This window comes from Diplotaxodon limnothrissa, linkage group LG22 (assembly GCF_057381915.1).
Source record: "Diplotaxodon limnothrissa isolate DT_005_m linkage group LG22, D_limnothrissa_male_GT1.1, whole genome shotgun sequence".
NCBI lineage: Eukaryota > Metazoa > Chordata > Actinopteri > Cichliformes > Cichlidae > Diplotaxodon > Diplotaxodon limnothrissa.
This window is the reverse complement of record NC_140616.1, coordinates 8,813,820-8,833,080: the sequence shown is the minus strand read 5'-3', so window position 1 is coordinate 8,833,080 and position 19,261 is coordinate 8,813,820. Positions and strand designations below refer to the sequence as shown.

The following is a 19,261-nucleotide window of genomic DNA, read 5'->3' as shown; positions in this document are numbered from 1 at the left end:
GAGAAAAACACATAATTTCACAGTCTCTTAACCGTCCCATCCCAGATGTGACCATTTAACATCACTGATTTTAGTTGGGTTAGAGGAAGATTCATGTGGTCTTAGACAGAGTATTACTGCATGTGTCCACAAGATGGCAGTGAAAACTCACTGATTTAAAAATGCCCATTCCAGCTGCTACTTCTAGAAACTGCATCATGTAATTTGTAATTTTGTGGCAGGTGATGGAGGAAATGATGTCAGTATGATCCAGGCTGCAGACTGTGGCATTGGGATTGAAGGAAAGGTAAAGCCTGCTGCACATTTCATTCAGACCTTGTGTGCCTTATCCTGGATTAGGTCCAATAACTTAATTTGGTCATAAAAACTCTAAAAACCAATTTGGTCATAAAAACTCTAAAAACCAATTTGGTCATAAAAACTCTAAAAACCTTGACTCAGATCCCTCAGTTATAAAACTGGTAAAACGAAGTGGCATGTCTTTAAATGTGAAGAAAAAAGAAAACGGTTGTTCTACTTTAGCTTAGCATCTTTATTCTGTTTGTTTCACATAGGAAGGGAAGCAGGCGTCGCTGGCTGCAGACTTCTCCATCACTCAGTTTAAGCACATTGGCCGCCTGCTCATGGTTCACGGCAGGAACAGCTACAAGCGTTCTGCAGCGCTTGGCCAGTTTGTCATGCACAGGGGCATGATCATCTCCACCATGCAGGTACAGCGATAGTTAAATTAAAACACAGACAAAACACTACAAATGCTGTATGTTTCTTGTTACATATTTTGAGCCTATATTTTGCTTTTGATCGTTCCTAATGAGTTCATCATGAAAGTTGTTTTGCGGTTAAAACGAAATTACAAATTCCCCACAGCGGGGACATTAAAATTCCTCATTTGGTGACTTTATGACACCAGTTTTGTGTCCTGTCCTCAGGCCGTCTTCTCCTCCGTCTTCTACTTTGCCTCTGTGCCTCTGTACCAGGGTTTCCTCATGGTCGGGTGAGTACCTGAAGTCTCATGGGGCCAGTGTAAGGACAGCTTCACAACAGCATAACCCTGATGCAAGCTTCTACAGTATTCGATCATATAACCTTCAGTTTTGTTGCCTCTCCTGTCTTCGTCTCTCATTTCTTTCTCTTTTTTTTTAATTTATTTATTTTTTTTATACTTTGTGTGTAGGTATGCGACTATCTACACCATGTTTCCTGTATTCTCCCTGGTCCTGGACCAAGATGTGAAGCCAGAAATGGCCCTGCTCTACCCAGAGCTTTATAAGGACCTCACTAAGGTTTAATCCCATTTTTTTAATCTTTGGTTTTGACAGCTTTCCTTCGTTAGAATTTAAACAAGTAACAACATGTCTTTCTCTCTTTCAGGGACGTTCATTGTCTTTCAAGACTTTCCTCATTTGGGTTTTGATCAGTGTCTATCAAGGTGTGTTTTTCCTTATCATTCACTCACATTTGCTTCCTAAAATCAACTTTCAAGTTATAGCAGAACCATCTACAGCGTGATTCTATCTTTAAACTGTCAGAGCAACTCTTCAGCCACCATTTCATCATTTGTGCATTGTCTAGTAGCACAGTCCCAGGGCCCCTTCAAACCCTTGCACAGTCCGTTTCTCAGTATCTAAGGTTTCCAACTGCCATCCGCTTTTACATGCAAGCTTTTGTCTGTCCAGTAAATCGATATTTCTGTAATCGCTAAGCCATGCAGCGAGTGAGAAAGATCTATGTTCTTGCTCAAGCGTGACTTCCTGACAGCTCGAGGTTTTTAATTAAAGGCCAATACTCGGTATGTGGAGAGGAAAAAAAGCAATATGAAAGGAAGAAAATATTAGGAACTGATCGGGCATAATTTATTACAGACGTTGAGTCGGTGGAATGCGCTGTATTAAGCCAATATGAAAAAGCAATTACGTGATCAGTTATAGGCTATTAAGCTCAATTTGTGTAGTGTTATGATAAAATGAAAAGCTATCAAGATACAGCAGGCGCCCAAAGATGAGTGTGTGTCTGGACACTCAAGAGTGAGACACACTGGAAGTCATTGTGGATCCTTCAGCCTCATAAATAATGTTATTGAATCAGTCCTTATCTGCAGACACCATAATCCTTAACTCAGTGTCCCAGACCACTGTTGATGAAACTGATAGACTGGGCCAGTTAATCTTTAGAAAACAATCGTGATTTCTTAAAAGGAGATCTAGTGCACAGCAAGTCCTGAATGAATAATGAGTAATGTAATTTTAGTTAAGCCCAGACACTTAGACCAGACCTAATCGCGCAAAAAAGTTTTTAAAGTCCGCATGTTTCCTTTGGCGCCACCAGGGGGCATCCTCATGTACGGCGCGTTGGTGCTGTTTGAGTCGGAGTTCGTTCACGTGGTTGCCATCTCCTTCACGGCGCTCATCCTGACTGAGCTGCTGATGGTGGCGCTGACGATCCGCACTTGGCACTGGCTCATGGTGGTGGCTGAGTTCTTCAGCCTGGGTTGCTACCTCGCCTCACTCGCCTTCCTCAACGAGTACTTTGGTAGGTATAGCTTTCCTCTGAGTTTTTCACTACTGGTTTACTGACCTTTTAAACATTTAAGGTTTCAGGAGATAATAGAATATCTTTATATTTAAAAATCCTATCAAATAGTTATATGAAAGGTTGTATGAGAACTTATTGTCGTACTTTAATCTACTGAATTTTTTTTGTCATTAAAATAAAACCTTAGTCTGAACAACCATGAAGAGTGATGCTAATATGCTATTTTTCAGTTGCTAAATAGTCAACTAACCTGCTTGTGAACAGCTTGAACAGTTGGTGTGAGGCTTTTACTTTTGGTTTGATACGTCCAGTATTGATTGGTCTGAGTACTTCAAGGAACCGCCTTCTTCTTCGCTGTGCCCGCTCTGTTTAGTTTGATGTAACACTACTTGGTACCTAAGTGTTGCGCTGTTGTTTAAACCCTCAGCTCTTTGCTTTTATTCCCTCCTCAGTCTTTTTCTTCTCTCTGTCTGTCCTACTTTTATTTCTTTCTTCACTGCTAACTTTTTGCACTGCACTCACTGTTTCTGCTGCACTTCTTTTGCTTCTGTGTGTCGGCAACAGGCATAGGCAGGGTGTCGTTGGGAGCTTTCCTTGGTAGGTGTACAGCCTGTGAATTCACACCCCTTTCTCCTTCATCTGTCTCTGATATTATGTATCTGGTCTTGCATCTGTATGTTTGCATCATCTTATGTTCTTGGGTTTATTTTGTCGTGTGGGTCGTTTTCATCTCACGTGTTTAAGTTTTTATTTTCATGCTTTGACCAATACGCAATCACCAACATAATTTTAGAGCGCGATCATGTCGCTGTGATAAAGTCTTTATCTTTCCTTCTCCCAGACTCGTCCTTCATCACGACTTGGCCTTTCCTGTGGAAGGTGTCCGCCATCACACTCGTCAGCTGTCTTCCTCTCTACATAATCAAATACCTGAAGCGCAAATTTTCACCACCAAGCTACTCCAAGCTCTCCTCATGAGCCAAACTGGGATTATGTTTTTGTTAGGTTTGTAGTTCTGTGCAGCAATGAGCTTTGTAATTTTCGCACTTTTTGTACACACTGGTCCTCAGTGATGGACAGAGGAAACACTGGAACAATCAAAAAAAAAAAAACTGAAAGAAAGTTGTTGGGTTTTTTTTAGGGGGGGTTTGCCACTGATACATGGAATTACTTGAAAAGATTGAGCACATAATAAAAGACTGTCAGAGGAGGGGTACAGGCGCGGTGACTGCACTTGGAAGGCCCGAAACACTTGACCCCACTTTTTCCCAAAGGGGGTCGACCTGCCTTCGTTTGTTTTAAAGCATTTAAATACATCAGCTCGTCATTTTATACAGTTCAGATGCATTACTTTCAGTGTTTAGATTTTTATTTGTGGCGTTTGGAAACTTTTTTACTATAAGTGTCACCTTTTTTTTTTTATTATTTATGGTATTAATTACAGTTGCTGGGCGGTGTGTTTGAACAGTGTTGAGCTGCTGCAGTAAGGGAGAAAAGGATGATTCACTGGTTTCTTGTGTTACTGTAAATAAAGTCTTTACATGCAGCTTTGATTGTTACTGGACTTAATGTAAAACTCGCTGTGTTTCAATCTCATACAGACGTGCATTAACCAAAAATCATTCGAGAGAAAATGCTGTTGATGTGTTGAGGGTCGAAGCTTCCTGGGACTGGCTTTGAAGTGAACTTTACATTTTTAAGACATCAATCTGTAGTCTTTGTAGTGTAGAATCAGAACTCCTAAATGTTTCCATGTTTGGCTTTGATTGTATAATTTCACACTTGTGTGCGTCTGTGGCCGTCAGTCCTCCTGTCAGCGTGGCAGCTCTGTGCCTCATTATGATGTTCATGTATTCAATCTGCATCTCAGAGGTTTAGGTTCGGTTTCTTTGCCTCCACAGCCATATCTGAACTTGAATCCTGCTGCTTTTCTTGGAGAACAAGTTTTTTCATGATGGCAAACTATAATAAGGGCCCTGATTAAACTCGCTGGCTGAAAGCTTTTAGGGCTTTATTGACAATTCGACTCTTTTGCTCCGGTTTGACTTTGACCTGCAGTGGACTTTGACATTCATCCCTTTTTAAGGAGGAATGAGTTTTATCATTGTAGTTCTTTGGGGAAAAAAATACTTTGATGCAAATTGCATTGAATGTTTGAAATTGCGATTTTCATTCTTACAAGCAGCAATTCCAGTTGTTGATTCCTGTTTTCTGTCAAGTTTCTTATGATCTTACTTTCCATGGCTGACACAGCAATTTCTAACCGTATGTCTGTTATTTATAAAAACTGGTATTGATTAAGGAGTAATAAAAAGACAATGAATACTAAAAATGTTCCTGTTTGGATTTTTCTAACTGAAAGCAGAGGCAGCCAAGGATATATTCATTGTTAGGTTTATCATCTGGCCACTAGATGGAGACAGAGACTAAATACTGGAGAGCAAATGAGTTTCAGTCATGTATGAACTTGAGTGTTGAACCTTAGGTGTTTGTTTTTTGTTTTGTTTTTTTACATTTAAAAACAAAACAGTTTCTGTAACAGATTGCAAATAGCATCTATTTGTTTCTGAGGCTCAAATGATGAAAAATGATTTAAAATCTGTGACCAGAATTTTCAAAAACTCCTAATCAAATTATTATTAAACTAAAGCTGTATTCCACCAAAGTGTATCAGGTGCATCTCAGCTGGATATTACCAAACTTAAGGAAAGAAGGGACTAGGGCGCACATATGGAGCATTTAGTTAAAGTTTAGACAATTAAGTGATTCGCCTTACTGCTAAGAAATGTTCATGTTAAATAAATTATTTAGAAAAATTAAGTGTGAAGTTTGGAATCCTTCACTTATGTCGCCACATGTAGTTGTAGAATTGTTTATGAACCTTTTCAAACCAGCAAAAAAATGCATTGGAGTTTTAGCAATTATTTAACTTATATATGAAATTAAAAATGCCATTTTCATCTGTGTTGATGCTAAAGTTTCAGACTACCTAAGATGAATTACATGCATGTTTTAAATCACTTCAAGCACCCAAACCTGTAATTGGCCCACGTTTCCATTTTTGTATTAAAATATCCCTCACCTGAGAAATGTCTACTCTACTCTATGTACAACAAGAGGAAACGTCGGTGCTTTTAAATGTGAGCCGCATGGAGGAAGCTTTAATGACTCTTTAAAAGAAACTATATGTTTTACCATGTAATCTAAGGCAGCCATTGAGCAAACAGACAATGTGCTATCAATTTTTCTCCCCATGGAGCAGGAAGTACTTTGCTGATGGAGGGTGACCCAGTGATGAATGTGATGGTCCGATGACTTCGACATGTTAAGAAAAGTTCTTTCATCTCACGCTTTTCACTTTGTGGGGAGGGGAAGAAGTGCTGCACTGCAGGTTGTGTTTTACTTTTCTTGCAACATTTATGAAAGAGTTATTGTGGTTTGTTTCCCAGACCAGCAAAAGTATAGAGTTAATGTGCTGCACAAGGAGCTTTGATGGACCGGATAATGCTCGTGGGACTAATGATTTATTGTACTAAAAGGAGAACCGCTGCAGATTTCTTAGATTCATTTGTGTTCTTGATGAAACTGAGTAATGGTACAGTCACTGTTTGTTTGTTTTATGGGGGAAAAAAAAAAGAATTAGAATTGTTTCTTAAAAAACAAACCAAAAGAAAAACACCTTTAAAGTGGTTTTAAATGTAATTGCGTTACAGAAACTGTGATTTTGACTTAGCTGGAATTAGACTGTATATAAAAGACGGACAGCGCCCCATCACCCATAGTTACTGAGGTCGTGTTGTGAAGCCTCAAGAAAAGCAGCATTGTGTTTTTAAACTAATGATTTAGAAACATGAACACTCACCCTCACGTAAAATGAACAACACGTTGTATTCACCAAGCCCTGAAACTAGCAACCGAGACCATGAACTCATCAGAAAAATGTGTATCGAATGAATGAATGAGATTTTCCTCATAGTCTGTTATTAAGTAAACTTCATCTAGCAACCAGAGGCTTCACCCCCTAGTGGCCATTAGAAAGACTGCAGGTTTAATGCACTTGTGTGTTGGCTTCAGACCACCAGGGGTTTGTTAATCTCGGTCCAAAGGCACAGGTTCACCAATAAAACAAGCATAGTTTGAGCATACAGGTAATCATCCAATGCTTTTTTTTCTTTTAGAAAAACTCCAACGACACATCAGATCAATCTGTTTCAATATCAGTCACTTCAATCGAGGTACAACAAAACTACTGCTATGTAACTTGGGTAAGTTATTAGTTGCCTAGCACTGAGTAATATTTAACACTGCTAGATGACACATGACCAGTTATGCAAAGAGAAAAGAGAAACAAAAAACGGAGAACCCTTTTAGCACAGTGACAGTAGCAAGCATCGGCTAAACACCTAGATTAGAAGCGTATTAGCGTCAAGGATGAGTTGGCCGTGCAGCAGAACGGTGTTCACCCAGAAGCTCAAAATTTGCTCCCGAGTGAGGCAGAAACAAGAGAGCTGAAGTGCTCTAAGTCATTGGTTGATAAATAAACATCTCCTTATATAAACAGAGACAGAAGAGCCTAAGTGCTCCGCTCTGTTCAGATGTACAGAAGTAAGCACAGAAAACATTAAAGTGCTTCTGAAGGTTAAAAAAGCGGTCAGGGAAAAGAATGTGTTTAGAAATGATCACATTAATGTGAGAATATTGATTTTCTTTTTAAACTACTGGCCACACAAATCACGTCTGGTGCACTTTCATCAAATAGTTCTTCTCAGTTTTTCTCATTTACTTGGGTTTAGTTTGTTATTGTGCACATCAGAAAGAGCACTTCTCATTCTTTGCTAGCATTTGAAAACGTTTTAGGATATTTATACAATTAACTAAGACAGGTGTCTACAAATTGTCTGATAGTTCAGATCTGATGAGAACACAGCTGTAAGTCATGAATATACAGTGGGATGCAAAAGTTTGGGCAGCCTTGTTAATAGTCATTATTTTCCTGTATAAATCGTTGGTTGTTACAATAAAAAATGTCAGTTAAATATATCATATAGGAGACACACACAGTGATATTTGAGAAGTGAAATGAAGTTTTTTGGATTTACAGAAAGTGTGCAATAATTGTTTAAACAAAATCAGGCAGGTGCATAAATTTAGGCACTGCTGTCATTTTATTGATTCCAAAACCTTTAGAACTAATTATTGGAACTCAAGTTGGCTTGGTAAGCTCAGTGACCCCTGACCTACATACACAGGTGAATCCAATAATGAGAAAGAGTATTTAAGGGGGTCAATTGTAAGTTTCCCCTCCTCTTTTAATTTCCTCTGAAGAGTAGCAAAATGGGGGTCTCAAAACAACTCTCAAATGACCTGAAGACAAAGATTGTTCACCATCATGGTTTAGGGGAAGGATACAGAAAGATGTCTCAGAGATTTAAGCTGTCTGTTTCCACAGTTAGGAACATATTGAGAAAATGGAAGACCACAGGCTCAGTTCAAGTTAAGGCTCGAAGTGGCAGAACAAGAAAAATCTCGGATAGACAGAAACGACGAATGGTGAGAACCGTCAGTCAACCCACAGACCAGCACCAAAGACCTACAACATCATCTTGCAGCAGATGGAGTCACTGTGCATCGTTCAACCATTCAGCGCACTTTACACAAGGAGATGCTGTATATGAGAGTGATGCAGAGACGCCTTTTCTCCACCCACAGCGCAAACAGAGCCGCTTGAGGTTTGCTAAAGCACATTTGGACAAGCCAGCTTCATTCTGGAATAAGGTGCTGGGGACTGATGAAACTAAGATTGAGGTATTTGGGCATAACAAGGGGTGTTATGCATGGAGGAAAAAGAACACAGCATTCCAAGAAAAACACCTGCTACCTACAGTGAAATATGGTGGTGGTTCCATCATGCTGTGGGGCTGTGTGGCCAGTGCAGGGACTGGGAATCTTGTCAAAGATGAGGGACACATGGATTCCACTCAATATCAGCAGATTCTGGAGACAAATGTCCAGGAATCAGTGACAAAGCTGAAGCTGCGCCGGGGCTGGATTTTTCAACAAGACAATGACCCGAAACACTGCTCAAAACCCACTAAGACTTTCATGCAGAGGAACAAGTACAACGTTCTGGAACGTTCATCTCAGTCCCCAGACCTGAATATTATTGAAAATTTGTGGTGTGAGTTAGAGAGAGCTGTCCATGAACTAGAGATGTTTTGTAAAGAGGAATGGTCCAAAATACCTTCAACCACAATCCAGACTCTCATTGGAACCTACAGGAAGCGTTTAGAGGCTGTAAAAGGCAGATCTACTAAATATTGATTTCATTTCTTTTTTTGTGGTGCCCAAATTTATGCACCTGCCTGATTTTGTTTAAACAATTATTGCACACTTTCTGTAAATCCAATAAACTTCATTTCACTTCTCAAATAACACTGTGTGTGTCTCCTATATGATATATTTAACTGACATTTTTTATTGTAACAACAGACGATTTATACAGGAAAATAATGACTATTAACAAGGTTGCCCAAACTTTTGCATCCCACTGTAAGTACTGCAAAAACATTTTAGAACAACTGAGGTACAACCATTTGTGAAGATGGTAGAAGCTGCTCATATAAATATTTTGCAAGGGAAGTGGAGGAAGAGAGGAAAAGGAGTCAGAATATTTATATTCAATTCCACCATCCGGCTGGGGTCTTTCTGTGTGGAGTTTGCATATTCTCCCTGTGTTTGCATGGGTTCACTCCGGGTACTCCAGCTTCCTCCCACAGTCCAAAGACATGCAGTTAGTGGGGATAGGTTAATTGGAAACTCTAAATCGCCCATAGGGTGTGAATGTCTGTGTCTCCTGCGACAGACTGTCCAGGTTTACCCTGCCTCTCGCCCTAAGACAGCTGGGATAGGCTCCTGCCCCCCCACGAATCCTGAAAAAGGATAAGCAGCAGAGAATGAATGGATGGATGGATACAGGGAGATGCTGATGGCACAGCCAGAAGCTTCTGGATATGATCCACCAGCTAGCTGGGGTCTTTCTGTGTCCTCCCTGTGCCTGCGTGGGTTCTCTCTTGTTAGGCTTCGTCCTGCAGTCCAGACACATATATGTTAGGTTAAATAGGTGCGACTTGTGAGCGTGAATGTCTGTGACAGACCGGAAATATATCCACGATGTACCTTGCCTCTCGCCCTGTGACAGCTGAGATGAGATGGAGAACAGCAAAGAGTATGGATACAGCATATTGTCTCTTTGTCCACAAACTGAAGCAACAAGAAACCCAGCAACATCTTTTTATTATTATATAGTGTTGTGTGTAGTAGACCCATTGTTTTTTTTTTTCCACAGTGCTTGTTTTTGGTACAGATTGTCCACATAGATTTTTAGCATTTTACCCATTAACTTTCGTTTCCAGTGATGTGTTGGATGTCCCCTCATTCAGAAAGGTCCCTGCCAGATGGTGGATTTGAACCCAGGACCTTCTTGCTGTGTGGCTAACCAGCTCCCAGTCTTAAACTCAATATTTAGGTATCCTGTGAAGAATCTGTAGTCTGGTACAGTAAAGTAGGCACTTAAAACATAAAGTGAAAGAATGAGAAACACAGTTGTAAAGTCATTTTAACAAAGTATCCAAACATTTTGACCACGCTGTGAGAGATTTGTCATTAGATTGCTCTCTTCCACAGCGTGTCGTTTGTCCCGCCTTCTTCCCCTCATGTCAACCGGTCATGGCAGATGGCCCCGCCCCCTCTCTGAACCTGGTTCTACTGGAGGTTTCTTCCTGTTAAAAGGAAGTTTTTCCTTCCAACTGTCGCCAAAGTGCTGGCATGAATGTGGCATGCGTTCTGAGTGCTGAATTAGAGCAGAAAAGCACTATGTAAGAAGTCCATTTACCATTTTGGTGGAAATGACTCTTCTGGCAAGTAAATTAAAGGTTTGGAATATGCTAGAACCTTTTGCAGGTATATTTAACTGAATTTAATTAAAATTAAGCGATCACTATTAATTTTACTCAGTGAATTGACAATATTTCTGTCTGTTGGGGTTTAGAATCAGTTGTATAGCGTACAACCAAGCATGCATTTTCTGTTTTCAGTCCCTGCAACACTTTGATAGTCAAATGTGGTTTACATGCATTCAGTAAACTTTATGTAAAACCCATAGACAGGAGAATTCACACGTGGACTGCAACTTCAACATCCCGAGCCGTTTTTTGTTTTAGCTGCTGAAACCGCTGCAAGCTCAGATTTAATAGTGTGAGTGCAGAAACACAACAGTGAAGCTGTTACACTGTCGGAGTGGAAGTTAATAATCTAATGTTTCGTCTCTCGTATACAACAAATTGTCTCATGTCATAAAAAAATGACTCCATAACTTAATTTGAAGCCCTCCAGGATGAGACGTTTTTGCAAAACACTTCTTGACCTAACTCGATTTTAGCCAACCCGTAAGTGGAATACAAAACACTTACACAGCAGAAAGTTCAGACGCATGGAGCATTTGTCAAATTAGTACATTTTTTCACTTTTTTGCAGCTTTTTTTATTTGCTGGAGGGAGAGCCCTGCCATTATGCCATTATGCTATCTTGTTACTAAGCGGCTAAGTGGCTTCTGTAGCCATATTCCCTCCGACTGGGCTTATTATAAAATTCCACAGCACCCTGTTTGAATTAAGAAACAGCAACGAGCAGAGATAAAGTTACTGTTAATGATATTCCCTGACTTGCTTAATGGGGGAGAGGACTTTAAAGTGCCTTAAGGAAGACGAGACTATTTTTCATTCCAGGGGTCCAACGTTTAATTATTTATCCATACGTTAAAAAATGCATTATTAACTGCTGAAATTACAGAATCTGCATCCTTGCCAGAAAGGCACTCCAGCTTTTCAGATATTGTTTTTTTGGGTGATGCTGGGGATTGCTGGTTCAATCCTAAGACCAGCAGGAATAATCATTAATAAAGCCACAAACTCCGAAATGCACCCAGCGGAGCAGCTCAACAGACTTTAGCTGTACCGAGAATCAGTCTTTGTATAACTGTGAGACGTTGTTTCTAGGAAATGTATATTTAAAAAAACAGTCATTTCAGTTCAGTTCAATCAGTTTTATGTATATAGCGCCAAATCACAATAACAGTCACCTCAATGTGCTTTATATTCTAAGGTAAAGACCTTACAGTATTAGAAAGAAACCCCCCAAATCACATGACCCTCTATGAACAACCGCTTGGCGACAGTGGGAAGGAAGAACTCCCTTTATAACAGGAAGAACCAGGGTCAAGGAGAGGCAGCCAATCACCAATATAGGTTGGTTGAGAGGCAGGAAAAAAGAGTCATACAGAGAGAATCTCATCATTAACACATCAACACTTTAAAGATGATCTGTTATCTCCATATCAGCGCTGTTTTTGTATCTGGGCTCTTGGGCTAGATTGGTACACTGGGCCTTAGTGCAGGCTCTCAGACAACTTTCCTTTGATTGGCTGCCCCTTACAAAGAGAAGGTTTAAACAGCACGGCTGCTCATTTACAAAGTCACTGCTCTTTGACATCACTCAGACTCAAGAATAGGAAAAAAACGGTGCAAAACTGACTTTTTAGATCTGTCTGAACCCTAAAGATTTGACTCGCATACACTCACCTTGTTATGCAAAACTTTGGACATTGTTTGACATGAGTGTCCAACATTTTAAATTTATGTATGACAGACAATAAGGGAAAGCTCACACATCAGGTGGTATCACACCTCCATACACACACTGTTTTGCTGTTAAATTGTTTGCTTGTTTTTCTTGGCAGCTGTTTTTGGTGCACTGACATCAGGTGGCATTCAACCTTCAAACACCAGTTCAAATATTCAGCTGGAATTTCAGCTAAACTGAGTTTTCAGATGTCAAGATGTGAGATACACCAGCTGGTGTTTTAACTGTTGTTCACTCCTTAAATACCAACAGTGGTCACGCTGAGTTTGTGCCATTCAAACAGTTTAACTTTCAGGTAAACTGATGTGTTAAAGATTTTTTTCAGAGCTCACTCATTAAGACTAGAATAAAACGACTGCTTTGACTCCGGCTCTTTTATAAACCATCTCGGTTGTAAATATTTCACAATATTTTAACCCCTTCAACTATTTCTGGCACTTCCAGCTCCACCTTAAATTTGAGTTTCTGTCATTATTTGCTGATCAGCTTAAATTTCACATGATTTTTTTCCATCTCTAGCTTCTGCCAACATTTCATCTCTTTCCTCTTCCTCTTGTTTGAATGCCAATTCAGTTTTGTTCATATAGTGCAAATTCATAACAACAGTTCCCATAAGGTCATTTAAAATATAAGGTAAAGATCATACAGTGTTAGGCACAAATGCTCCATGCATTCTTCAACTATTTTCATTACTTATATACAAACTGTCAGTGCCAGAACCTGAAGTGTTTAAACTTTACATTGTAATTAATTATATTCTTTAAAGCTGCTACTAGAGATACTCAAACCCATTTAGAGCTTCATTGTCAGCTAGCATTTAAAATGCTTTAACTCCATTTGGCACCTTAAAGAAACAATATTGACTTTATATGCTGCTTTTTGGTGGGAGCAAGTGCAGCATTTCTTGATGTATTTATTGGAGATTCTACATACAAATTATTGTCACCTATATGCACAACTCATTTAATCAAAGGTACACAACATTTTAATCGAGCTGAGGTCTGAAGTTTGACTGGATCATTGCAACATATTGATTATTTTCTTTTTCTGCTATTCTGTTGATTTGCTGTTGTGTTTGAGACGTCCTGCTGCACGACCAGTTTCAGCTAAGCTTCAGTTGTTGGACAGGTGGTCTGACATTTGAGTTTAAAATACTTTGATGCAAACATTTTCCAAACGTAAGCAGGGTTGCCAGGTTTGCTTGTTTTTTTTAGAGCAAGCCCTCCAAATAAGCCATGCTTGTTCAGTCTTATTCTAATTGTATTGTCATGAACTTTAACATTTAACATGCTAACTGACCCCCTTAGTGTCTGAGATGTAGCTCTCAGGGGTTTTTTTGCAATTTCTCTGAGTGACTTTGGACTGAATTTGCCGGGACATCCGGGAAGATTGGCAAATGTTTTCCACGTGTAAATAATCTTCCTCACTGCAGAATGATGGATGTCAGACTGTTTGGAAATGGCCTTATAATCCTTCCCAGATTGATGGGCAGCAACAAGTACTTCTGTATGATCATTGCTAATGTTATTCCTCCTTGGCACCTGAATGCTCCAGCAAACTGCCAAAACGTCTGCTTTTATAGAGGCGCTCACACTTGCTGATGAGCAGTTAAGTGCATTTGATTAGCAGCACCTGGCTGCTGCTTACCCTCTTAATTCTTATGGAAGCAGTAAAGTTGTACTTAGATTTTCACTTAGACTTTCTGTGATAATCATAATGAATACAGTATCTACTTCTAATACTTTTCGTACTGCTGCAATATTTTTCCATGTACAGTAAAAATAAAAACTTGTATCTTGTGATGAGAGCACAGATATGCGTTGAGGTTGTTGCACTAACTGAAGAATTTGCAGACCAGAATCATCCGAGTGCAAACTTCCTCTTGGGCCAATAGGCTTCTTCTCCTTCGGTTTGTACCACAGTAACAAACTAGTCTGTTGGTAACCACACTCCCCTGCAGTTACACTATCGCCATTCTTCACTTATGTAAATGACCTTCGGACACGGTGTCCCTGCCACTGACCAACAGTTAAGAGACAGTAACCGGCTGTGTGCCTCAGGGAGCTGTTGCTCAATCCTTGTTATGCCTGAGCCTCATGCCAGCTCTGGGACTGTTAGAGAGAGAGCGAGGGAGAACGAACCTCCCGGCCGTCTGCTGCAAACGCTCCCTCAGCTCTAAAAACCCCTCCCTTGCATGTAACTAAGCAACAGGCCTTCAAAACAGGAAACAGAGCAGGGGATTCCATCACGGCGGTCGAGAAAAAAGGAGAACATTGACGGGAGACAGGAAGTCTGACTGTAAGAAAGAGCGGGCATGGTGGTGGGGTGTGGTGAGGGGTCACCACTCCTCTGACAGGGTGAATGTTGAACAAAGTTTTTATGGTCCAAAAACTCCAAAAATGTTTCTGTTTTTACTCCCTTATAGCTCAAACAGGTGATAATAAGAGTACAGGGTTCACTCAGTACCAATGATTCAACCAGGTGGTGAGACATCTGGCTTCCAATGCTTCAATCTTAAGCAGTTATAAAGCAGAATTGTTCATAGAGTGTATTCATGGTGATATAATACTTTTACACTCTCACATTTTTGTTTGATCTCAGCTCTGAATACCTTTCTTTTCATCGCTCTCGTGTCTTTTCAGGCAACTGTAAAGCTGTGCCAGTACCAGATTACTTCATGTCCCTTGAAACCAGTTTTCTGGTCACAGTCTGAACTCAACTCTTGGTCACAGGGACTATTTTTAATGTTTTATTATTCTACATCAAGAAACACTTTATAAAATAGCAGTTATGAAAGCACATATGGTGACAGGGGTGTGTGAGGAAGCTTAAAAACACAAAGACCTACAGTATTAATTTTTCACTTTCCTTCCAAATTATTTTTCCAAAACAAACAGGTGATTGAGCAGTGGGAAAGCTGGTATTTTGGGCCAGTTGTTTCTCGGTTTTTGTATAACTTACAATGCCGCCCAATGTTCCATCATGTTTTTGTTCAGACCCAAATAAAGCCGGGCTCTGGAGTTTGAGGGTTAGAACTGTGGAAAGAAAATCCAGTCGAGGTCTTTTCCACCTCGCCGTGTCCAAACCACGTCATACCAGGCAGAGCGCTCGCAAAAATTTGGCAGCGGCCGCACACGGGATGGCAGACGACAAAAATCTGTGGGTTTGTGATAGGGAGACCACCCCCAACCCCCTGATCGGATTTACGCCTCCCTCTTAGACCCTTAAAATGATATACCACATGAAACTCTGGGAAAAGCAGCTCGGCAGCGCTCCCAGCAGGGAACACGGAGACGTGGGGTCAAACATGTATTTAAAAGTTTCCTGGACACAAACATGATTTACAGCCTGATTAAATTAGCAATGTGATTGTGTCACTCATTAGCCGAGAGATTGCACCATAAAGAAAATGTTCAGCGCGCTGCTTTGTGTTTGTGTTTGTGCTGTCCAAACGAAGTCACGCTGCTGGTTCACAGCGAAGGTCACACAACCGTGCAGTGCGAAGGCCTCCCTTTAAATGCACTTTAAGTCCAGGGATTCAAACCTGCTGCAGTCATGTCGTGATTTCACATGTACACCACCTTAAGACTTTTAACTGGCTGGCAAACAACTCAAGTGTGCCACAGGGACTGTTCCCTTGTTACAAGATGTTCATTTGGGATTAAAGTTTGAGCCAGCTGCTTGCTGCCAATCTTTATTGCCCAACAAGTGCCCTGTGTTTTACTGCTCTTAACCCTCAATATGCTACTGTATTACAAAGTCAATCTTTACATTAAAGAGCAGCCTAACTGCAGCTGAATATCTGTTTTTAACTCACCTACTGTGTTTTGCTTCCTTCTTATGTTGCTGGAGTCAGTGTCAGTGCATTGTGACACAGAAAATGAGTGTGGTTAATGAAACACCCGTAGACCTTAGATAGATGATGGACACAGACACCGTGACATGACCCACTGGTTTTTGACCTCCTGGATTGTAAGATTTTGGCTGTTGGTATGATGTTTTTGTTAGTTTGTTTTTAGCCTGAAGTAACCATGTTTGGTTGTGTGGGTGGATGGTTGATGGGTGGATCCTGAGTTATGCATCCATCGACAGTTTGTTAGTGCAGTTTCGCACACATCCTGACATATCATTGATCAGTGATAACATTAAAAAAAAGCTACTAAAGGTAAAGTCAGCAGGTCTAAATTGGTGATTTGAATTGTCTGAGTAGGTAATAAGGGCAATCCACAAATAGTGTTAATAGGTATGGTTAGTTTTATGGGTCATTTACAAAAGTTGTGCTGTTTTCTACACGCAGTTTAGAGTTCAAGTTCATTTCAACATCAAGCGTAAAAAATAAGACGTGCTTTTTTCCCGGCGTTAAATATTGATGTAATTAACAGTAGATTGCGTGTTGGAAGCAGTGATGCATCAACTCCCAGAAATACATATGCAACAGGTTCAGTTACTCTGAGTTCCCTCCTCTTACGTATAATCTTACTGCTGCGCTCTCTTCGTAAACACCTAAAGTGCTCTTTTTTACGCCAAAACCCAGTTTGGTCTGCGTTAGCAATCTGGCCATATGTTGACACCACGGTTATTATAGATAACTTAAACGAAAAACTAAATGTGAAAAAAAAAAACATGTTAAAAAGTAAAAATAAAAGCTAGACTTTTGAAGAAAATAAAAACTAATTGAAATTAGGAAATATCCTTAATTTTAGTGTTTGTTAGTTAAAATATTTTCATCAAAAATTGCTTCATGAGAGTTTGATAGATGTATTTATTTAGACCAGTAAGACCTGTACTGATTTTCACAACTGGAATCACAACAACAATTGCCTCAAGGTAAAGACCCTACAATAATGCAAAGAAAACAGAGAAAACCCCAACAATTATATGACTCCCTATAAACAAGCACTTTGGCAACAGTGGGAAGGAAAAACTCCCTTTTAACAGGAAGAAACCTCCAGCAGAACCAGGCTCAGGGAGGGGCGAAAAAGACATGAAACTAATAAAAAATAAACTAAAACTAAACATTTTCAAACACTAAAAACTCAAATTAAACAAGAAACAAGAAATCCACTCTGGGAATTAACAGAAATTAAACCGATTTTTTTAAGTCAAAATGAAGACTAATTACAAATTACAAGACTGTAATAACTCTGTAATAATAATAATAATAAGAATAAGAAGAAGAAGAAGAATAATAATGTGGCTAGATTCCTAATAATTTCATCTTTCATGACATGACTTTAGCAGATTTTTAACATGGGAGTCTATTGGGACTGACCCTGCTGGAGCTAGCCTCAAGTGGCCATTTGAGGAACTGCACTCACAGGCACCTCTATGTTGTTTTTTTAGCCTGGGGGGGGGGGGGGGGGGGGGTTCCTGCTTGGTTCTGCTTGGTTCTGCTTTACCAGTAAGGCCTTCGCTACTACACTAAACTAACTCATAGTAAAAAAAAAAAAAAAAAATGTTGGATGTCTGCATATCACAAAAATACTCTAAGCCTTGCCAATGGCTGCAGAAATGCATGAATTCATCAGATACCCACCTTAAATATGAAATGTTGTCCACATGCCAGAAAGGAAGCTCCACCTTAAATCAGAGAACTTGAAAAGGGCTTCAGAGGAAACAAATGCCTTGTCATAATAAAAAACCAAACAAACTTGCGAGCAAAGGTTTTATTTAGAATCAGATCTGTGTTTGAGACCTGTTTTTTTACCAATGTTTCAAATACCAAGATCTGATGTGGACTTTGATGGTGTCTTAACATATTTGAAGCTTAATTCGGAGCCATCCCATAGAGCTAAAACAGCTCTATGAGTCCATCCGGTCAACATATGTTGTGTCACTTTGCATCAATAGTGACAAGTAGCTTTGCTGATATCAAAGCAGTTCTTCTGTTTGCCATGCTCTGCCTACATTATCAGGGCAGGATGTTGGCGTTGTTTCTCATTATCTGCTGTATTCTTTTTTCAGTTGTGGCTTTGGACCCATCCGGTCTTTAGTGGCCTGTTACTAAGGCTGGTCCACAAACCAACAACAGGCATCGCTGGAAAAACTACGAGCCCCAGCACCTCGCTGACGTAGAAGAGTCCACGAGTCAATCAGCAGCAGAGCTATTTATTAACTGCGGAGTGGTGGAAGTGTTTACTGCAGCACATGTTTCAGTTACACATAGTTGTGGAGTGGCAACCCAGCCCCCCTTTTTTGCCCCAGTTAGGGCCCCTGTGTGTGTGTGTGTGGGCCCCCCCCCCCCCACACACACACACACAGCCCCACAAGAGCTTTCCATGAGGTCAAAGAAACGAGTGGGGCTCTTTAAATGACTGGAGAGCCACCGAGGCACGTCCCCGTGATGAAACAGACGGCTAGGGTTTCACAAGTGCCGTCACTCCCGCAGATATTCTGGTGAGGAGAGAAAGCTCGGCCAAAATGAGATCCCAGTGGGTGAGGAGGGAATATTGCTTTGGATGTGGAGGCATGCATGCCATGATGTTGCATAATGGAGATAAATGTGGATTAAGAGCTGATTTCTAAAACTGTTTCTCTAACAGCCAGTCGCACAAAGTCCCACAAAGTGCAGGGAAGGAGTCGTACTGTGAGGAAAATTGTGCATGATGTAGTTTGCACCTTGACACAGATAAACTAATGGGTGCGGAACACGCACACAGAAGTAGTGGAGTTTGCACCTTCTGCATTTAATTTAGGAAATGGGCTGCTAACTATATGCAAACTAAGTGAGAACATATTAATTGGCCTATTTTTATTCTAAATATTTCTCTCTGGTGAAATTGAGGCTTTTTACTCCCACTGGTGTTAGTCAGCTCAGACCGACATATCTAAACAGTTGTCAAATGGATTTCTATCAAATGCTCATGTTTCTCACAAGATGAAACCTGTTGACTCTGTTGGTCCTCTCACATTTCCCGCAGTACTGCCATGCGATTACTATATCAGAGTTTTTCCTGGCTTAGAGCAGGCCTTTAGACAGGCGGCTGTGTATGTATGTTAGTACAAACAGTTCATGTACAGTAAAGGTAGCAAG

General features: G+C 40.3%; 1 protein-coding gene across 1 annotated transcript in view; it reads left to right on the top strand.

The window, feature by feature from the left end:
* The window catches only part of atp9b (ATPase phospholipid transporting 9B), a 45,490-nt gene extending 41,836 nt beyond the window's left edge, over positions 1–3,654 (top strand). Inside the window, exons 23-29 of the mRNA XM_085345877.1 lie at positions 222–286; positions 555–710; positions 930–994; positions 1,175–1,283; positions 1,372–1,429; positions 2,326–2,529; positions 3,374–3,654. Of these exons, the coding sequence (XP_085202003.1) occupies positions 222–286; positions 555–710; positions 930–994; positions 1,175–1,283; positions 1,372–1,429; positions 2,326–2,529; positions 3,374–3,510 (794 nt within the window). The 3' untranslated portion in view covers positions 3,511–3,654. The remainder of the gene's footprint in view (positions 1–221; positions 287–554; positions 711–929; positions 995–1,174; positions 1,284–1,371; positions 1,430–2,325; positions 2,530–3,373) is intronic.
* Positions 3,655–19,261: the final 15,607 nt, after the last annotated feature.